Source organism: Liolophura sinensis, chromosome 10, assembly GCF_032854445.1.
Source record: "Liolophura sinensis isolate JHLJ2023 chromosome 10, CUHK_Ljap_v2, whole genome shotgun sequence".
NCBI classification, from domain to species: Eukaryota; Metazoa; Mollusca; class Polyplacophora; order Chitonida; family Chitonidae; genus Liolophura; species Liolophura sinensis.
Genome location: NC_088304.1, coordinates 11328632 through 11350718, shown reverse-complemented (window position 1 = coordinate 11350718; position 22087 = coordinate 11328632). Strand labels below are relative to the sequence as shown.

Sequence of the window (22087 nt, the reverse complement as noted above, 5' to 3'; positions counted from 1 at the left end):
AAGTTAGATATAACTTTGGTTTTTACATTTTGATATTTCACACCCACCCGAAACAGTTTGCGGCAGGATGTTCTAATCTAGTAAAACAAAGTGTACATCAGACAAGAAAATGATACGTCATACAATTTGATTGTAGTTTCAACATGCTACTCAAGAATTTTTCCCTTATATATGCCAGCAATCAGCTTAAGGAATGGAGAAAACGCGAGTGCCTGGAGTAAAACACTAGCTTCTGGCAAGTTACCGACGAATTTTCTCAGCCACATCTGATGTACAGCTATGCACATCATACTGGACTTTGAGTTCCCATGGACAGTGAGCGTAAAGTTGCAGGCAAGCATTGAAATCAACGCATACCTCAAGTAAGAGTCCTTGTGACTGGAGGTCGTAAGGTGTCGTAAGTCACTCACTGACACAATGGTTACCTATATATACATTTATTCCACATAAGGCAGAACACTTTTACATGCATATTACCATATCCTGTTCAGGTCATCTTGGTCTGCTGACAAGATTATCTCCCTTTGGTTGTGAAAACAATGGTCACACAGCAGAATCAATTTGCCTATGTATTGGTGTTCTCTAATCTGATCAGTCTTTTTTTTTGTTTTTGTTTTTTGATGCCTTGCACAATATGAGCATTACTGACCCCATATATTCCCATATCCTGTCAATGAGTAACCATGTAACTAATAACACACATAAGCTGCACTATACAGCCTACCTTGCCCAGGAGTAGGGTGAGTGTCTCTAGCAGAGCCACTTTAACCTGGTGAGTGAAGCGATCGCCAAGGATACGGATGAGAGGCCCCGTGATGTTGATGACGGAAGGTTTAAGGGCATCAGCACTTGTCAACTTGATCACCTCCCCAAGCCCGATGGCGGCAGACTCCTTGATGTCAGGAGAGCCGTTCAGTATGCCTTCACGGAAAATGGGCAGCAGTGGCGTCAAACCCTGTGATGGATGAAGTTTTGATATATTTTATGGGAGGTTTATACCTCAGGGGTCAATTGCACAAAGGAATCGTAAGCCTAAGTTGAATTACTTAGATACTGATCGCAGCCCAAGCTTGCAATCATAACTTTCACTAACTACCCTAAAACAAGACTGAACCTGCCGCCTTCGTTGCCCTGGCAATCCTGCCATTTCACAAAGCCTTACTTCCCTACATGAGAAGTTCCAATGAAAAATTCTGTCATAGCATCATTAATTTGAAATTTGCATAAATTTGAATAAAATAGGATTTGATCTGTCAGATCAGGGTGCAATTAAGACACAAGCTAAAATACAGGTTCTATGAATTTGTGACCTACAAATGAAGAGAGATCTACCTGTATAGGTTTATATGCTAATTGTTTATGGAAAACCTTCATCTACAATGTACTTTTAGCAAAAAAATTTCCAATTTCTCTGAATCAAATGAGCAAATAAAAAAATATATTATCCTGATTTCCTTATTTCAAAGACAACATTTTTTTTTTTTTTTTTTTTGATTGGTGTTTTACGCCGTACTCAAGAATATTTCACTTATACGACAGCGGCCAGCATTATGGTGGCTGGAAACCAGGCACAGCCCGGGGGAAACCCACGACCAACCCAGACCTTCCCACTTTCGGCCGGAGAGGAAGCCAGCATGAGCTGGACTTGAACTCACAGCGACGGCATTGGTGAGAGGCTCCTGGGTCATTACGCTGCGCTAGCTAATCGACTGAGCCACGGAGGCCCCCAAAGACAACATACATATTTATCTAATTTGGGTTTTATTTATTTATTTGATTGGCATTTTAGGCGGTACTCAAGAAAATTTCCCTTACTTGACGGTGGCCAGTATTATGGTGGGAGAAAAACCCGGCAGAACCCAGAGGGAACCCACGACCATCTGCAGGTTGCTGGCAGACTTTCCCACAGAGGCAGAGAGGAATCCAACACAAGCCAGATTTGAACTCACAGCCATCGTACTGGTGAAACCCTCCTGTGTCATTGTGCTGCGCTAACATGCTGACCAGTAGGTTATGGTGGACCCACAAGACAACATAACCCCGGGGCACAAAGTCATATGTGGGTATATCAAAGCAATATGTTCGGAACGTCGTAAAACACCTGCTCTAAACCTTACCTTTGGTAAACAAAACCCAGGCAATTCCTGGCCCTGCAGATCTGATGTGGCAAATTTCACTGCTTGTCGTACATTTGTAATGTGTTGTAACATCTCTGATGTATCCAGTTTCTAAAACACAACAACAACAGCAACATAAGATTACTGGCTGGTTATAATTGGTGTCTTTGGTGTAAAGTTACAATAAAGATGATCCTTAGCAAAGCTGTTTGAAATAATAATCAGGTAGACAAAATGGATGATCAACTAAATGCTCAAAGTTTCAGCACATTTTTTTTTTTATTTGACTGGGGTTTTATGCCATACTCAGGAATATTTCACTTATATAATGGTGGCCAGCATTATTATTCACAACCTTTTTGTGACCATTGCAGATTGCATCTGATTCACTGAATGTCAGCAAACATGAGTAGATGTAACTTACATGTGGGGCATCCAGATGTTCTATTAGCAACTGTGTGGTATATGTCGGGACAACTCTGTGTTCTTTGAGTGATACAGTGTCTATTACTATCTTTTCTGCTGTTGTAGTTTGCTGGTGCTATACTCAAGAATTTTTCACTTACACCATAGTGGGCATTTTTTGGGGAGGAATAAACCAGATTATCAGAGATAAACCTCTGACCTTTGGCAAGGTATACTGGCAAATTTTTCCACACGTGACACTTATTGCTGATAGTCAAAGAGTTTCAAGCAAACTTCATGTAAGACTGCATGAAAGAACACTGCCAGCCGCTTAATGACCCTTAACGTAGACTGCATAGGTCTGGCCCCGAGATCACAAAGTGATCTTAGACTTAAGTCAAAATTTCAAATGACTTATGTAACAAGGTGAAAGTTTTGCTTGACAAAGCAAATTCTGGGTACGTCACATGTACTTTAAAACAAATTTCAGCTAAAGTAACAAAAAGGAATATACAAAGTTTAACAATTGAAATTCTGACACAAGTCTAAGATTGCTCCGTGATCCCAGGGCCAGGGTTTCATGCAAGTTGCCTTCATTCAGGGGACCATCGTCACCTTGGTTACAGCATCCAAACAGTTCCAGCTGGCAACTAGAATCTTGTTGTCCGTCTTGGTGAAAAGTGAGATGAGCCCGCGGAACAGCATGGCCACATAGTCTGAGTAGTCTGCCTTGGTTTGTCGGCAGAAGGCGTGAAGGATAGTGACAGCTGCGTAACATTTCTCGTTGGATGGTGTGCTGGTAGCCGCGGTGAGAAGATCCTCAATGACAGTTCTAACGCCGACGTCATCTGTCACCGCCAACACCACCGTCTGACAATATTGTAACTCCTACAATAACATGGTTGACAGCAAAATAACAGAAGGACAAAGATAACTAACTGATATGACCGAAGAGTTATGAAGACATACTTTTCTTTGTAAATTGTTCAGGACTTTCATTCCCACCTGAATCCAAAAGCTTGACTTCCAGACATGTTGAAAAAAAGTATGCACCAACCTAATTCCTCAACCTTTTCACATATGAAAGAGCAACCTTCAGGGCAATTTATGCACATTTTTAATTTGATTTTGAAAACAAAACTACATTGGTTAGATTGACCAATTTCATGGCTTAACAAAAAGTATAACTTTATCAGTCTACACAAATTAATACCTTCACAATATGCTGGAAAAAACACATTGCAAACATGTATAAAGATTTTTGAATCTGAACTTCAAAAAGACTACAAACATTTTCAACATGATTTTTCACCTGTAAATTCTGACCGTTTTTTTACAGAAGAAATGATATTCATACCTGAGCTTCCTCTGGGCCATGGGCCTTGTTTCCCAGGGCCAGTAACAGAGCAGGTAAGATCTTCCCCAGGTGACGGGACAGAGACTCTCCTGCCACAGAAGAGAGAAGAGCCAGTGCTCTCGTGTTCACAGGTGGCTCTGTTAACTGAACAAGACAGAAAGACATTTTTAATATATTTGTGGTGACTTGATCAAATATTTATATGTGTAATTAAGTTTGAATTCAGAATAACAACCTATTTTTAAAAAACTGTCCTGCTAAAACAGGACAAAAACAGACATCATTCAATCGAAAATGGATGAAATGACCCAAAACGTAATCTTGATTTGTGTCCTATCATGGTGGAGTGAATACAATGACCATTATGAAAGAGGTCTTGAAAACTCCTTCCACAGAGACAGGATGTAAACTTCTCAACAATTCAAGTACCAGTGAGCAAGTACTAAGAGGACAAAGAAACAATTACAATAAGACAACACTTTCACAATTACAATAAGACAACACTTTGACAATTACAATAAGACAACACTTTGACAATTACAATAAGACAACACTTTCACAATTACAATAAGACAACATTTTGACAATTACAAGAAGCCAACACTTTGACAATTACAAGAAGACAACACTCTGACAATTACAAGAAGATAACACTCTGACAATTACAATAAGACAACTCTCTGACAATTACAATAAGACAACACTGACAATTACAAGAAGACAACACTCTAACAATTACAAGAAGACAACACTCTGACAATTACAAGAAGACAACACTAACAATTACAAGAAGACAACACTGACAATTACAAGAAGACAACACTCTGACAATTACAAGAAGCCAACACTTTGACAATTACAATAAGACAACTCTCTGACAATTACAAGAAGCCAACACTTTGACAATTACAAGAAGACAACACTCTGACAATTACAAGAAGACAACACTCTGACAATTACAACAAGACAACTCTCTGACAATTACAAGAAGACATCACTCTGACAATTACAAGAAGACAACACTCTAACAATTACAAGAAGACAAATCTAGCCATGTACCAATGTTACTGGTGAAATACACACCTGAGGGACTAGGTATGGAAGCACCACTCGACTCTTCACTGACATCACCTGCTTGAGGCCGTCCAGAGCATACTCTGATTGTGACGGATCTCCCTGGAAATAGATTACAGGTAGAGCAAATGAATACATTGCCAAGTAGTTTTTTCTGACTAGCTAATTAAGGAACCTTCTCTCTTTTTCTTTCTCATAATTTATCCAGGTGCAGAAAACGAAATTAATTAAGGCCTATTTGTTGGCCACAAAGGTTGTGTCTGGCACATTTTAATGAGCGCAACAAAACATTCTGCTTAAACCAAATATCACTCAGTTAAAATCCTAAAGGTGTAAAGCATATTCTGAGTCTCCAAACTTGCTGCTTTTTGAAAGGCATTTAGGAGCTGGGTTGTCGCATAAAGAAAAAGAAAACTACTTATGTGTGGATCAATAATAGGTCCTTAGTATATGTGTACATGTATTCACTGCTCAGTGCCCTTACCGACTTCATGATCACTTACCAGTTTATTCAGCAGTTCGGGGAGAATGTCGTCCAAAGCTCGCTGACCAATGTTGCCGTGGAGATTATCAAATGTTTTAGCAGCAGCTTCGCGTACTCAGGAAGTGGGTCACAGAGCGCCCTTTGGACTGCCGGCAGCAGACTGTCCGCAAAGACAGTCCACCTAATGCAAACATAACAGCACAGTGTACAGACAGATTGTAGAATGACTCAAAAAACTAAGTACTTGTACAAAATTTCAACTTTTTCCATATTTACTGTACTAAAATGATCAACAATAACTAGATAAAAGAATTATTACTTCTTACACATTTTTGGTTAATATTACTGTAAATGATTTAAGTTTCGTTCATAATTACACGTATATTTGTACATGTAAGTTGCACTTTTTTTCCTCAGTTTAAGAGTTCTAATGGTCTTAATAAGGTGTTTTGAGGATAGTTTGGAACATAAGATGATCCTCTACTTGAAAAAAAGTAAGCTTAAGCACAAAAAGTGTTTATTTGCCATTAAAAATAAAGGGCAATTTTAGGACATTTGCTGTAAATCAGGCAAATTCAACACTAAAGTTCGTTTCCCTGAGAGATCTTCTTACTCCTGCCTGGGTATACTTACATGTTCCCTGTTGGTTGCTGCCATGATCTCACTTAGTCCAATACACACGCCCTGTCTCTGGTCCTTTCTGGTCAGAATCAAGCCCCTTTCCAGTATGGGGATTGATTTCAGAAGAACCCTCTCACCCAGCTTCTTAACCAGGTCACCCAAGGTCCTACCCCGCAACCTAGGACAGCAGTAGTTATGCAGGTATTTTGTTTGATTGGTTTTTTTTACGCCATATTCAAGAATATTTATATGATGAAGGCCAGCAGTATGGTGGGAGGAATCTGAGCAGAGCCTGCGTGGCAAGTCAATACCATCTGCAGGTTGCTTACAGGCCTTCTCAAAGGACAGGAAGCCAGAAAACAGTAGTACAACAATGAACAACCGAACTGAATGTGAACAATTCCTGAAAACTATACTTTTGGCAGACAAAATAAAAGCCACCCTCAGCTTTTGGTACAGTGTGTATGAGAAGACGAGACTGTACTCCACAAATGATCATCAAAGACTAAGACATTTCACCAGACATGACAAGAGAAATGTCTTCAATTTTATTTATTTGTTTGTTTCATTTAGTACCCTAATCTTTCAGCATGGAAAAAAGGCAACGGCTAGTTTGAGGGCTTAAAAAGCAAAATTTTTGTCAGCCTACAAAGAAGGTCTCTTTGGAATATACTTGAATAAACACCTTGCAAACATGTGAAAAGTTGAAGAATTACAGTACTTGTGCACTCAAGAATATTGCACATATATGACACAGGCCAGCATAATGGTGAGAGGAAAGCGAACAGAGCATGGGGAAACCCATGGCCATTCGCATGTGATTTTTGGTCAGAAAAAAAATAAGAAAAAAAAAATGCAAAGGCCCCTAAAACTCAAACCTGATCCATGTAGCTGTACCAAGTTTCAGTTAAACACGACAAAACGTTTAAAACAGAAAAAAAAAAATTGAAAACTTTAAAACTGACAGATGTCTTGTACCACCATTAAGGGTGCTGAGTGGGGCTAACAAAAGTATGTAAATCTTACTTGTCGTTTATCGTAGCTTGTACTGGCCAAACAACCCAGGAGAAGCTCAAACAACGTGCGAGGATTTCTCGCAGTGTGCGTGGCGTGTTGCTGACAATGATTTTTCCAGACGTGTAGGGCGGACTGTCGCACCATGAGAGCAGTGTCAGATCTTCCCATGTACAAACCTGCCAAAACTCGATCTCGTCTGCCCTGCCCCAACGAACGCAGGATGGCCTAAAAGTAACAATAAATTGCAAATTCTCACAAACTGTCTATTGATTTATTTATTTATTTATTTCATTGGTGTTTTACGCTGTACTCAAGAACATGTCACTTATATGATGATGGCCAGCATCATGGTGAAAGGAAACCCACTACCATCCGCACGTTGATGCCAGACCTTCCCACGTATGATCAAAGAAGAAGCCAGCCTGAGCTGGACTTGAACTCACAGCGACTGCATTGGTGAGAGGCTTCTGGGTCATTACGCTGCTCTAGCGCGGTAACCAACTGAGCCACGGAGGCTCCCAACTGTCTATTGAACCTCCAGCTCTAAATATTGGATATGACATTTCAAATGACCAAGGATATGTTACCCAATCGCTTGACTCTCATAGACCTACCCCTCTCATAAGGTGTCTCGAGGTTTGTTTGGAAGGTAGGAACACATATAATGTAACTGGATAAGCATATATGTAATTTTCAGCACCAAAACTAACAAATGTGACTAACAAGTCACAAACAAATACAAAATTGTAAACAAAACCACTTTTAAATATTTGACTACATATTGCGCCTATATGTTAACTCCTTTAAATGAAATTTGCAGGACCCATGAAATACAGAGGTTACCATACCTGTTGTGAACTTTCTGTTCCAAAGTTGTCATCTTCGTTAGCACTTTCTGTGGTCATTTTACCAGAGACACCTATGGCAAAGATAAATGTCCAATTTCATCATAATTCACAGCTTATAATTAAAGGCGACCTTAACAAGTCATGTGGTAAAACACGTCTGAGTCAGATCTATTTTGAATTGTGCTCATAATAATGTCATAAAATTCTACCCATCATTAAAACCAACTGACCAACAGAGAAACTAATGGGGCAGTTTCTTGCAGCCAAAAATTCCGTGCTTGACCTTACCCGAGACCTTGTAGAGGAGATCCCCGAGGAGCTGTACGGAGCTGTAGCGAATCCTCCAGTTATCATCAAACAGCCCTCTCTCTAGCTCAGGGAGCAGCAGTTCTATAGCTGTGGCCGAATACATGCTGATGATTCGCTGTCCAGCCCGCAGGGCTTGTGTCCCGCACAAACTCTGACTCGTCAGCCAGCGCCTGCAACAGCAGTGACCAAATTCATGAGTTACATATACATATTCATGAGTTACATATTCATGAGTTACATACACATATTCATGAGTTACATACACATATTCATGAGTTACATATACATATTCATGAGTTACATATACATATTCATGAGTTACATGTAGGTACAGGTACATCTTTCCAAATTAGGTGACACCAATTTGTTATTTTGTGTTTGTAATACAGTGTCGGCCTGCCCATGAAACCATTACAGTAAGACTCACCACAAGGATGGAGGGGAGAATAGGACCCACATAGGGCACAAAGTCATTGTTGAAGACGATCGGGAGAAAGATGTACATCATAATATACCCATCACGGACGTGTGGGGCAATGTCTGGACGCTCAGCTGTCTGAATGATGTCTGGCATCAGCTTCTGCAACTTCTCCAAACCCATTCCACCGATCACTTCACTCAATCCTGCAAATTACAACAAACGCATGCATATAATAATAACAATATCTTTATTTATCGAAGGTAGCTCGGTCAATTTACAATGAAACTGCCAAGGCCTTCACACAGAAAACAAATATATAGGACATATGTACTTCAGGGTCCAATCGAAAAATACATCAATATATATAAAACAAGATAAAGCACCATGTAGTGTGAAAGAGAAGCTATATACATTTATACATACAAAAAAACAACACAACCAATAGTGCTGTCCCTGCTACTGTCCCAACCAGCAGGAGAAGTAAGATAGTCAGAGGCAGCCCATTACTGACCCCTTCCTGCACTGATGTACAACTGAAATCACCATTAACTCTTGCCAAGTCAAACTGGCAAACTTTTCCATGTGTGGCATACATGTATTTGGGATACTGGTGAAGGTATATGTGTGTGTGGCTTCCAGTAAACTTCATGTAAGACTACATCAGAGAGGGTACATGTTTACTGGGATTCTTCATTGTCACCCTGTGTCACAGCCATTCTAACTCACCTCGAGCAACCTCTAAAAAGTCTGAAGAGCTGACCAACAACCTTTGTGGAGGTATTCTGATATACATGTATGTTATATTGGCGAACCTCAGTCGTCTCCATCAAACTTTATGTTAAACTACACGAGACAGGTTAAATTGGGAGTCTTTACACTTGTGTCACACCTTGAGCAGCCCTACACCAGTCCACTAAGCTGAGTGGTCTGCAGCTTCATGTTAGACTACACGAAACATTACATTGTGAGTTTTCACATTTGTGTCACAGAGATCCAACTCACCTTGAGCAGCACCTGACCTGTCCACAGAGCTGGATTCTGACGTCAGCATCTTCATAAGCCAGGGTAGGAGGTCATCAAAGCTGGCCTCCCCCATTCCCTTAACCATAGCCCCCAGGGGCACGGGCTGACACGCTCCTCACCTCAGGCACCGGGTCAAGTAGAGACTGTTTCAGCCCGGGTATTACAGATGGCAAGTAAGGGGACAGATCCTGTGGGGTGAAAAACAATAAGTGAGTGAGTGAGTGCTTGGGGTTTAACATCATACTTAACAATTTTTCAGTCATATGACAACAAAGGAATCCTTAGTGTGCATTTAATGTGCCTCCTTGTTGCAGGATGGATTTCCACCGCTCTTTTATCTAGTGCTGCTTCACCGAGAAGGCTTACCGAAGGCAAGTAAGTTGCCCCTTCATGCTTAACGCCAAGTTACAACTTCCTCTTTGAAGGTCTTAGGTGTGACTCGACTCAGGATTGAACCTGTATCTACCGTTAACGAAGTGGACGCTTTACCAACTGTGATATCAGTGCCAGTATGACAAAATGTAGCCAGTAATTTATTGATTTATCTCTTAACTACATGACTACATTTAGTCATCAATTTACATGTACACTGATTTGTTCAGTCTGCAGATCAAAGACGGAAAGTAGTGGGGGGGGGGGGGGAGTCCTTTGGAGTAGGAAAAGAAAGAAAGAGTAGCTAGTAACTTACTGGTTTATCTCTTAACTACATGACTACATTTAGTCATCAATTTATATGTACACTGATGTCTTCAGTCCGCAGATCAAAGATGGAAAGTATGGGGGGAAAGTCCTTTGGAGTAGCAAAAGAAAGAGTAACTAGTAACTTATTGGTTTACAGATGACAAAAATCATGATAATCCACAATATCCGTCCTGAGTAAAGATGGCTGATTGCGTGAGAGATTGTGTTGGATAGGAGTGAAAAATTATCCACTGACAATGATCTACAGCTGATAAAGTCTTAACTAATTTAAGATGTATATGCAAGTACATTACTGTAAAAAGAGTATGACAGAGAATTTTAAGCATTTCATTTACACAGAAATCTAAGTAATTATTGATTTAAGATGACGTCAAAATTCAACCAGCAAGCAGTGCTGCATGTGGCTCACTGATATGATCACAATCAGGATTGTGGGAAGAAAATGAAGTGCCCTCAGAAAACCATACAGGTGACTTGGGGAAGATTCTTACTGACTAACTTATAATGACTGTAAGAATTTTAGTATGGCACAGTTCATCTGGACTATCCAGTCGGGTGTAGATGAACAAGTATTTCAATGTGGCTCATAAACATTTTGGTGACATATTTATTTATTTATTTGATTGGTGTTTCACGCCGTACTCAAGAATATTTCACTTATATGACGGCGGCCTGCTTTATAGTGGGTGGAAACCAGTCAGAGCCCGGGGCAAACCCAAGAACACATGCAGGTTGCTGTCAGACCTTCCCACGTACGAGCGGAGAGGAAGCCAGCATGAGCTGGACTTGAACTCACAGCGAATGCATTGGTGAGAGACTCCCGGGTCATTAAACTGCGCTAGTGTGATAGCCAACTGAGCCATGGAAGCTCCTTCTCGGTGGCAAGTTGTAAACTAAGTACATCTATCAGCTGCAAAGAACAGGGCCGATTCCACAAAGACATTTCTCAGTTAAGTCCAAAAAAAAATGCTAAGTAAAGCTTTGTCACAGTGTTTAGTTTTGGGTCATGGAGGTTAAAAGTTTGACACATTTGTCTTAAGAAGATAACATTGATGAGGTGGCCAAAATGTTAATTAACAGAGCTTAAAAATAAGCTCCAAAATCATACTTTAAATTTTGACTTAAGTCAAAACTGGCTTGAAGGAATCAACGTGAGCCCTACAGGAGGACAGGAGGATTGTTGTTCTATGTTTTTGTTCTTCAGAATGGTGTCTTCCTGTTTCTGATCATGAGTGTCAACTGGTGTTGCAGCTGGTAACGATCATTTTTTGTCTTGTTTACAAACAAAAAACATCCAAAGGCTAATTCAGTGTCAGCTCCACATCACTAACATCTGACCCCACCTTTTGATCAGTTAGGGAGTACATGTTTCCAATGATCTGGGCTGCCATCTTCCTTGTCTCCGTGGATCTATCCTGGAATGCTCTCTGTACAACTGGCATGATCAATGCCAAGGAAGGCGCGTCAATAAAATGAACAAATTTTGTCTCCAGTAAAGTCTGCAAACAAACCGTGGTTTTCTTTGTGGGCTCCTGCAGGGCATCCAACAGAATGGGGGAAATAGCTGAAAAAAGACGAATTCCAAACAAAGCCTGATTTCAAATTACACCTCATGTGGAAGCTGACTTTTTTTTTTGTTCCTTGTATTTTTAAATATAAATATAAATCAGCCACAGAGCAGACAAAGTCATGCATGTTTTTGTCAATAACTCAGGTAAATTTTGATTGGGGCTAAATTCACTTAAATATTGACAAAAAAAAAGTTATATTACAACAAAGGGCTTACCGTAAATCCTCAACCTCAAGTCCTCTATGGTGAAAGTAAAACTTTCAGTGTAATTTATGCATATTCTTAATTTGATTTTGGTGGCAAAACTACACTGGTTTGGCTGTCCCATTTCAGGACTTCACAAAGACTTTATCAGCCTACACAGAATACTGCCTTCAGAATATGCTTGAATAAACACCTTGGAAACACCCAAAAAGGTTGAAGAATTACAGTATACTGGATTTCCATTAATCTACTACTAGAGACAGTATGGGACATCTCAGCATATTTCAGTTGGTACTTCACAAAAAAAACACGATGATAGAAATGCGAATAAATGAGGAATACATGCAGTTAAGACTTTTTATAGCATGTCTCTATTATCGACAAAACACATCAATACCCTACAGGTACTTTGCATTCTGAAACTTGTATTTAGACTAGTAAGTCAGTGAACATACATTTCATTAATGGTTAAATCACATCGAAGGCTTGTCCGTAAATTGTTTTCATCAAATCTCTCATAAAAACATAAAAGCGATGCCAAACTCAGATGAAAGAGCGTCTAAACTTATTTGCAAATATGGTCTTTAATATTTTTGGGGATTTTTTTTGTTTTCAAGAGAAAAGGGTTTTTGAAAATATTTTTGTATGGTGGATATTAGGGACCAACTTTTTGTATTTAGCGTTGTTCTAAAAAAGGAAGTGATGCATGTCTAATAAATTTATTTGAATGTAAATTTGTTGTTTATATCAAAACATATACATTTAACCTAAATTATGATAACACTAATGAACATATTAAAAACATAAATATGATCCAAATTGAGGTTTAATACATTTGTCAGCTGAAAAGAACAAATTCTATTGAAAAAATATTTATTAAAATGGCGTTACATTCTCATTTATTACACTGTTAAGCAAAGACTATAAACACCAAAAGGTGGTCCCAAGTACCCACCATACAAAAATTTTTTTCAAGTGTCTTTTCCTCCTTAAGGAGAAATCGGCAAAAATATTGAAAACCACATTAAGGAATAACTTTTCGCACTCTTTCATCTGAACTTTGTCATTTTCATGTTTTCTTCACCTTTAAATGTAAAGAGTTTATCTAATTGAAGATGCTGAATATTGCGACTCATTTAATATATACATGTGGTGGCAGTTTTTTTTGGAATAGTACACATACACCATATGAATTGATGATTCTATGCTTATGTGATTCAGAACTGTTCTATTACAATGTCGTTTTTTTTTTTAACAATATTTTATTCAAAGAAATGAACAGGATCAACAAACAGGTGAGATTGTTGCTAAACAACATATGTGAATACACAGGTATTTTCTAATCAGAACTGGTACCAGAAAGATATAAAATTTTTAACAATGATCTATATTATTACAAAAGCTTTGTCTTGTCTTACCCTGAATCTCTGGGTTCCTGATGACGGCTCCAATCTGCTTTAGAGCCTGTGCCCCAGCCTTCTGTACCTTTTGGTGAGAGTCTGTCAGCACCTCTGTCAGCTTAGGAACGATGCTGGGCAGACATGCAGATAGCTGCTTGGGCGCACAGTATGCCATCGCCCCCAACAACTCCACTGAGCCTGTAATACCATAACAGACGTTTACATGTAGACTACAAACCAGAATCTGCGCTGTGTTTATAATGTGCTAAGCACATACATGTATGTGTATGTACGATTTATTTATTTGATTGGTGTTTTATGCTGCACTCAACAGTATTCACTTATAAGACGGAGGCCACAGGTTTCTGGCACACCTTCCCTGGAGGTGACTGGAGAGGAAGCCAACATGAGCTGGACTTTCACAGTGACCACATTAGTGCGAGGTTCCTGGGTCATTGGGCCGTGCTGGCATGCTAACCACCTCTGCCATGGAGGCCTCCCCAATAATGATTTCCTGAACAGAAAATAGGTTATGTTCAAAAGCTTTAAAATGATGAAATAAATAGAAAGTAATTCATTTCAATTGGATCCTGTCCACACTTTGTTCTGGGACACAGACTTCTCCATGTTCAATCTGAACTTTCCACCACCCCCTAGCCAACCTTCAACCCTGCACCCCTCACCTGACTTAGTTCTCCAGGCGTCTTCTTCCAGGCCCTTAAGTAGGGAGGGTAGGACCAACTTCACTCCATGAGCAGACAGTTTACTCATCACAGCACGAGCTGTATCATCAGCAGCCTGTGGGCAGAAAACAACAATACTTGACATAAATAAAACGAACATGCGCAACAGTATCATGCTAATGCAGGCAGCACCATGAACTTTCAACACATTAAACAAACGTGGCAAAAAATACTACCAATTCTTTTAAAAAGAAATCTCAATTTTTCAGGGTATGTGGGAGGGTCTAGCAGTAACCTGTGGATGGTCGAGGGTTTCCTCTGGGCTTTGCCCGGTTTCCTTCCACCATAATGCTGGTCGCAGCCGTATAAGTGAAATAGTCTTGAGTACGGCGTAAAACATCAATCAAATAAAATAAATAAATCAATTTTTCGGGTGACTGACAAACATCCTGACACTATTAAAAGCTTCAGTTTATTTTAAACATAACATGACAACAACTACAGCTCATTCAAACAGCCGAATGACCCTACAATACTACTAGCTGCCTTATCATCGCCTTAGGGAAGATTCAACACATGAAAGATTCAAGTTACAGCTGTCTTTCCTCTCAGCACTAACCTCACGGACATACTGGTTCCCGTCCCCAAAACACAGCAGCAGATGTCTGACAATGTGAACGACATACGGCTCAAACAGTTTCCCTAACATCGTGCACAGCATCTCAAAGGCAAACAGAGCACCTGCAATGACAACAAACATCATCATAAAGCTTGTAAGAAGAAAGCGTGGCCCGAAAAGGAACAGGGTCAGGCACCAAACCACCACCATTCTGACCTTGTCTGATTCTAAGATGGTTTGAAACGATAATATGGTTAGTTAAAACAAAGTCTCCAAATGACACCTATTCTGAATCTAACACAGGTTTGATTTTTTGAAGTTCTGCCACCAAAACTGTAGCAGGCGGGAAACTGTTCTCAGTTTCACATAAGGGAAAACATTAAGCAGAGCTAAATCGCAAAAGTTTAAGACGCAAATGATAAATTTATTTATACAAAAGTTAAATCATTTAACCACATCTGGGCCTGGGTTCACTAAACTTGTTGAAGTCATTTTTTCCGAAGTCCAACACACAGAGCGGTTCTCCACAACACTTACGTCAATCACTTCGTAAGTATGTTAGTATAGTTTATAGAACTTTTGTGAAACTGGGCCCCGGTCATTTTTCCCCCTCGTATTACCTTCCCTATGCCTTGGGTTTTTCTTGTCTTGAACAGCCTCTGTCAATGTCTCCATAATACTGAGTTGTTTGAGGGCTAAAATCCCCAGTCCCTTCACGAGCCCCGCCAGACCATATGCTGCACCCTTCCTCTCTCCATAGTTATCAGACTCAAGTAGCAGTTGCAACAGTTTCTGCACCAGCTGCGGTGCATCCTCTTTGATGGAGGGCACCAGTGGAGGTAAGCAGTTAGCAACTGCTTCCTGCACCTGTGAATGTCAAACAGTTTGATGATCGAAAAGTTTTTAATATGTAGTACATCTCACATCTTCTACAAGAAGTTCTAACTTCACAAGAAGTCCTATTGTTTGTCACAAAAATCTTAGTACTATTTCAATGGGAAACCAATTTGGTAAATAGTGGACAACTATTGGCTATTCAGTGACTTAATTCTTAATTTTAATTCTTAGAAATGCAATTTCTACACTGCAATCTTTTTACATTTTTATTGGAAATCCATACAGTGGACAAATTTGAACTTCTGCCACAATTTACGTTTAAAATGAAGATGAAATTCACAAGATTTCACGAGTGCATTTTTACGAGTGAAACCATCAAAGCAACACCATTCTAATATTTGTAAGGTTTTCACATAATTTTCTGCACATCTTTGGTTGTCAAATATAAACAAGATACTGCAATTTATTCCTTACCTTGCCTATATTTCTCCAGTTACAAAATCTGAATACATTTTGCACAATTTTACTTCTACAAGAAGTTCTAACTTCACAAGAAGTCCTATTGTTTGTCACAAAAATCACAATTCATGATGTGAGTCAATGCTACAAACTAAACAAATATGACCAATAACAGACCCTCATGCCATTGTCAGAAGGTCATGGAAGTACCAACATTACAGGCCAAGTAGAGTGATACACTTCTATTATAATTTTACACAGACGAGATCAGAGGACTTGCTAAAATAGCTAACCAGCCAAATTATATCTAAATTTAGTATCAAACACTCTATATTTTTCTTAGAAATTGGACTTTTTAACAAATTCTTCATTCCTGACAAATACTGAAAACTTTCATCTCTTGTTTTCAAACGAATGTTGTTTTCAGCCAAGAGCAATGCAACGTTTTTTAATACATGTAATGCCAAGATACTGAATTCCAGACAAATGCTAAAATTTTTTTATCTCTTTTCTTCAAACCAATGGTGCGATGCTTCACTTTCTATTGCCATTCTGCCTCCTACGTGCGCACCTGCTGTGAAGGTGTGGAAAGAGCCCCTATAAGCTTAGCCACGATGGGTTTAATCTTCGGGTTGTCTTTCTCAAGATGCTTGGCCAGGGAGCCCAGCAGGATAACGACGCTCTGTCGCACAGCATCCATACTGGCGGAGTCCTGGGCGCTGCCAAGCAGTTCCTCAAAAATGGGCAGCAGAAGAGCAACATTATCCTGAAGCAAAGAGATTTGAAATATAAATATAAGGTAACAAAAATCTGAAGTTGATCAATATGGTCCATAAAGCAAAACCATACAATGAAAACATTTGACTGCATTTCGCTTGGTGAAGTCTCTAAACAATCAATAAAGGTTTTATGGTCTGTAAAGCAAAACCATGCAATCTAAATATTTGACGGCATTTCACTTGGTGGAATCTCTAAACAATCAATAAAGGTTTTATGGTCTGTAAGGCAAAACCATGCAATCTAAATATTTGACGGCATTTCACTTGGTGGAATCTCTAAACACTCAATAAAGGTTTTATGGTCTGTAAAGCAGATCATGCAATCTAAATATTTGACTGCAATTTACTTGGTGGAATCTCTAAACAATCAATAAAGGTTTTTTCAATCGTTGCACTACTGATTTTTACTTCCATTTTACACATCCTCGTATGTGTTATGTTACATGGATATTTATTTATTTATTTGATCGGAGTTTTACGCCGTACTCAAAAATATTACACTGATAGGACCAGACCACCTGCAGGTTGCTGGTAGACCTTCTTTAGTACAGCCGAGGAGGAAGCCATCATGAGTTGAACTAACAGAGACAGCATTAGTGAGAGGCTCCTGGGTCATTCTACTGCACTAGCACCCCATTACATAATCCAGCTTGTCGTTAAACCCAGAGGATAATATATAACAAGCACTGACCTTGCCATGATCATTGACAACAGCCAAGGCTGCGTTCCGCATGTGTGTGCGGACCTCTTCGTTCCTGTCTGCCAGACCCTTGGGCACAAAGAATCCCACCAGATCTTTGATGTCTTCCTGGCGTAAGTTGGGGGAGAGTTTGCCCAGGGCTAGGGCCACGCCGCTCCGAGCCGGCCACATGTCTGGTGGCTGTTCCGCGATCAGACGCCCAAACTGGTCCAGGACAGGGGGAGGCATCTGTAACACAGAGGTTATTATTTCTGTACTTAGGTCACTGTTGTTTAAGCCCTTGTTAATTGTCAATTTAAAGGTTCCTGACCTTTCTCTCTAAATTACCAATGTGGGTGGGTGACCGCTCATTGTCACCAAGGGCCTGTGAGCAGTGAAAGTAGGGGCTGTGCACCTTCACGATGTCGGCAGTTTTATTTGGCCGGTTTCTATATTTCACCTGAAATCTTTTCTGAAGTGACGCATTTTCCTTGATTCTGATTGGTTCATCCATCTTATACGGCAATTTAAGTGCAGATTTCACAGTTTGATCTAATCCTAAATGAGGGCTGATGAGAGATCCATTTCAAGATGGGGAAAACATCATCCCACCTTTATTTAAAACATAATTAAGTAAAGATGATATATACCAAAAGATGGTCCCAAATTCCCACCATACAAACACTTTTTTCTTATGTCCATTTCTCTTTACACAAAAGCAAAAAAAAAAAACCAAAAAAATAGTGAATAACTTTTCACCTCCTTTTCTTCAAAAGCTGGCATTATTTTTATGTTTTTTCTCTCCTTCAACATGTGTGAACACAGTAAACTAATACTGTTTGTACACACATGGTTGGCTGACAACAATCTACATGCATTTCTCGGATGTACTTCAACACTGGAGGTTGTAATGCAGTGGTAGATGGTGGATGGTGAGTGAGTGAGTGTTCTGGGTTTAATATCCTACTTAAAAATTCTTCAGTCATACGACCACAAAGGAGTCCTTACAATACATGTACGTGTAATGTGCCTCCTTGTTGCAGGACGGATTTCCACCGCTCTTTTATCTAGTGCTGATGGTACGAGGCGGTAATTATATACGTCAACTCATACATACATATAATTTCTCGTCGTATTTCTGGATCAGAAGTTCAAGGACATCAGGAATGTACTGAGGATACTTCCCAGTAGCCTCTGCCAACATGTCTGCTGCAGCTTGCCTGACACAGACCTCATCGTGGATGACATCATCAATCAGGGCGGTACATAGCTCAGGTTGAGGCTCCTCCCACCCCAGCTTATCAGACAACCTAAGAAATGATTGACAGATTGTCAGCACCTGGATTTTACGTTTTACAGTAGCTTTTGGACAAAAATTTCCATATCTACAGGATGGTTCTTGATGTCAAAAATTTTAAATCAGGCCAGTCACAGAATGCTGTTAAAAACTTACTGAAAATTCACAAGTAAAGATTTCTGCTAGAAGAAGAAGTCAAGAAAAATTTTCTCTCCCCAAAAGCCTTGCATGAGCAACAGTAGAAACAGTTTGGAAATGCCCCCAAATATTCAGAGGCAAATAAAGGCAATAAAATCATACTTTTGATTTAAACTGAAACTGTAGTGGAAAGTGTCTTTGGAAGTTAGGATCATATGCTAGAGAAAAAAAAGTGTCTTAAATTATTCATGATTCATGAAACCTGTATTAAGTACTGTGACTATTGTGTTAATCTGTAATCTGTTATTTGTTAATAAGACCTTAACAAGGAGGGCGTTGTATTTTGGTCTCATAGGTCTAAGTTTACAGGTGAAATGTTTTACACACATTCACATAATCGTGTAGCGGAAACTTTCTCATTTCTATAATCGCCGGTAACGAAGGATAATTTACATTAAAATGCTACTGTTTGAAATGCTACCAAATTTCGCCCAAAAAGTGCCTTTTAAGAAGCAAATAAATGTCATAAATAATTAATTTTGGTGCTGAAACTTTAATACATCTTTCTGGCAGCCCACCATCTTACCTTTCAAGCACCCTTTGAAGATCAATGAAACTCTTAGAATCTGGCAAAATGCGCCATTTGATCTTAGGCAAAATTTTAAGTCTGTTACGCTTCTACAGAAAATTCACATACGAGAATAGAGGACACTTACTGGAGAGCCAACTTACGGACGTCGTCTTCGTTGTCATGCCGACTCACCCACACACGTCGCATTAGCACTAGACAATTCTCCTTGTCACTGGTCAGTGTGGGTAGGGCGGGAACCAAACACAGCAAGGCCTAGAGGAACAAGAAGTAAATGATGTCAGCCGCACCTTCAGACAATCTAGCCACCGGTAAATTTTCAACCTTATCAGTGGAGTGAGTGAGTATGCGCTTAGGGCTTAACATCATACTTAGCAATTTTTCAGTCATCACGACGAAGGAGTTCTTAAAGTGCATGTACAGGTAATGTGCCTCCTTGTTGCAGGACCGATTTCCAAAGCTCTCTTATCTAGTGCTGCTTCACTGAGAAGACTTACCGAAGGCACATAAGCCGCCCCACCTGAGCCATTATACTGATACGGGTCACCCAGTCGTTGCACTATCCTCATAATGCTGAAGGCCTTAGGTGTGACCTGACACAGGATTGACCCTGGGCCTATCGCCCCTGAAGCATGCCGTCAGGGCCGGTTCCCTTTTCAGCAGAAGTTATGCATACAATTATTAGGAAAATAACTCTAAAATGATTTGTCTGTGTCACTACAGATGCAAGCTCCATGAAACTAATCAAATGATTTTCTGAAAGTTCTCTCAGAATGTTTCAAAAGATTGACGAAGCAGTGGTTGAAAAGGTTGATGAATTACAGTACTTAGTTACTTTATAAGACATCCTGCTCACAACATTATGCCACAAACACAAACATGTAAATGGCACACCAAAGACCCACACTCCGGTGCAAATCAAAATGTCCCGTAGCATTTCCACGGGGTCATAAAAACTCCTGCTATTACAAAACACACCTGTAGGACAGTTTCCCTGACTGCCACACAGGGCGAGAAGAGTGCATCAAGAAGGGTGTCAATTTCATCTTGTTCTGCTGTGGTGCAGCCCTTGTCTTTGTTGGCACATTTCGCGACCTCGAACAGTGCTGAGGCAGCGAGCTGCTGGATTCTTCCTCCGGATGTGCCAATAACTTGACACAGGAGATGTAGCATCTCTTTTCTTGGCAAAAGTCCTGGATCACTCTGACACTGAAAAAGACAATTACAGAGACATTTGTAAAGACAAGCATTCTGGAAGTATTGTGAAATCAATAAATGTGCTCTATTTCAGAATAATTGATAATGCAATAAATTCCACAACAGAACAAAAATGGCAATAATTTTGTTTGAAATGGATGAAAAAACGACCTGAAACTTGAACTGTAATTTTTTTAATATTGAAGGCACGTACAAAGTACTGCTTTGTACACGAGTGCACAAAACTCATTTGTGATGGACTCACAGTTGAGATGTAAACCTTGAGTTTCCTTCAGTACTGGTAAGGAACTGATTATTTGAGACTTCTTCAGGAGGTACATGTTGTTAATTTAAAACTAAAAGACAGTAAAAGTCACCTACTGTACGAAAAAAGCTAACAAAAAATTAGAAAAAGCATCTGCTGTATCGAAAATGCAAAAAAATGTCCTTTCCTATAAAAGTGGCAGGTCAGCCAGAAAATCACAGGTATATGTACACAGGCATTTCATTTGATAGGTTTTAAATGCCGTTTTCAAGAATTTTTCACCACCGTAATGACAGTCACATTAATAGGTGAATGAGACTGGAGTGCCTATAGTAAACCATTGATCTTACACGTTCATGTAGACAGGCACGAGTAAATGTATAAAAACTTGACAGGCATGGAAAGTGATGGTCAGAAGAATGTCGCAAGCTTCTCAAGAAAGTCTGAAACTACTTTATATGTTACCTTACCTCCAAATTACATAATCAATCACCTGTTCTGATGAAATCAGTTGCTTTTTTCTTTTCAAGGTGTAAACAAAAAAAAAAGTCTGAAATCAGAGAAGCGGAGGAAAATCCCATGCCTGTGACTGGAAACACTACTAACGATCAGGTTTTATACGCCAGAAGCCAATTCGCTGTGGCCAGAACAAAGTTTCAGCCGAGAACTCACACGGTGGTATTAAGACTTAGTTTAAAACGTACACAGCTTTCTTATAATATTTAATCGTAACTGAGAAGGTCTTTCAGCAACCTGCGGATGCTCGTGGGTTTCCCCCGGGCTCTGCCCAGTTTCCTCCCACCATAATGCTGTCTGCAGTCGGATAAGTGAAATATTCTCGAGTATGGCGTAAAACACCAATCAAATATATAAATAAACAAATAAATATAATATTTAATGCAGTTTGCGTTAACCAATTTTCCAATTGTAAAGGATATGTCTAAAAGAGATGCTGAAGTTTCAAACATGTGTACGTCTTATAAGTAGGGTTAA

The 22087-nt window shown here is 39.6% G+C and overlaps 1 protein-coding gene across 1 annotated transcript in view; it reads right to left on the bottom strand.

Moving 5' to 3' along the window:
* LOC135476883 (stalled ribosome sensor GCN1-like) overlaps positions 1-22087 on the bottom strand; it is a 59164-nt gene that overhangs the window by 6805 nt on the left and 30272 nt on the right. Inside the window, 27 exon segments of the mRNA XM_064757027.1 lie at positions 725-955; positions 2118-2228; positions 3138-3410; positions 3880-4023; positions 4963-5055; positions 5457-5554; positions 5557-5618; positions 6051-6234; positions 7084-7143; positions 7146-7188; positions 7190-7300; positions 7924-7994; positions 8212-8365; positions 8367-8402; positions 8660-8856; positions 9656-9770; positions 9772-9864; positions 11722-11942; positions 13571-13750; positions 14236-14350; positions 14855-14976; positions 15475-15721; positions 16722-16916; positions 17621-17857; positions 18726-18918; positions 19760-19887; positions 20611-20841. Of these exon segments, the coding sequence (XP_064613097.1) occupies positions 725-955; positions 2118-2228; positions 3138-3410; positions 3880-4023; positions 4963-5055; positions 5457-5554; positions 5557-5618; positions 6051-6234; positions 7084-7143; positions 7146-7188; positions 7190-7300; positions 7924-7994; positions 8212-8365; positions 8367-8402; positions 8660-8856; positions 9656-9770; positions 9772-9864; positions 11722-11942; positions 13571-13750; positions 14236-14350; positions 14855-14976; positions 15475-15721; positions 16722-16916; positions 17621-17857; positions 18726-18918; positions 19760-19887; positions 20611-20841 (3945 nt within the window).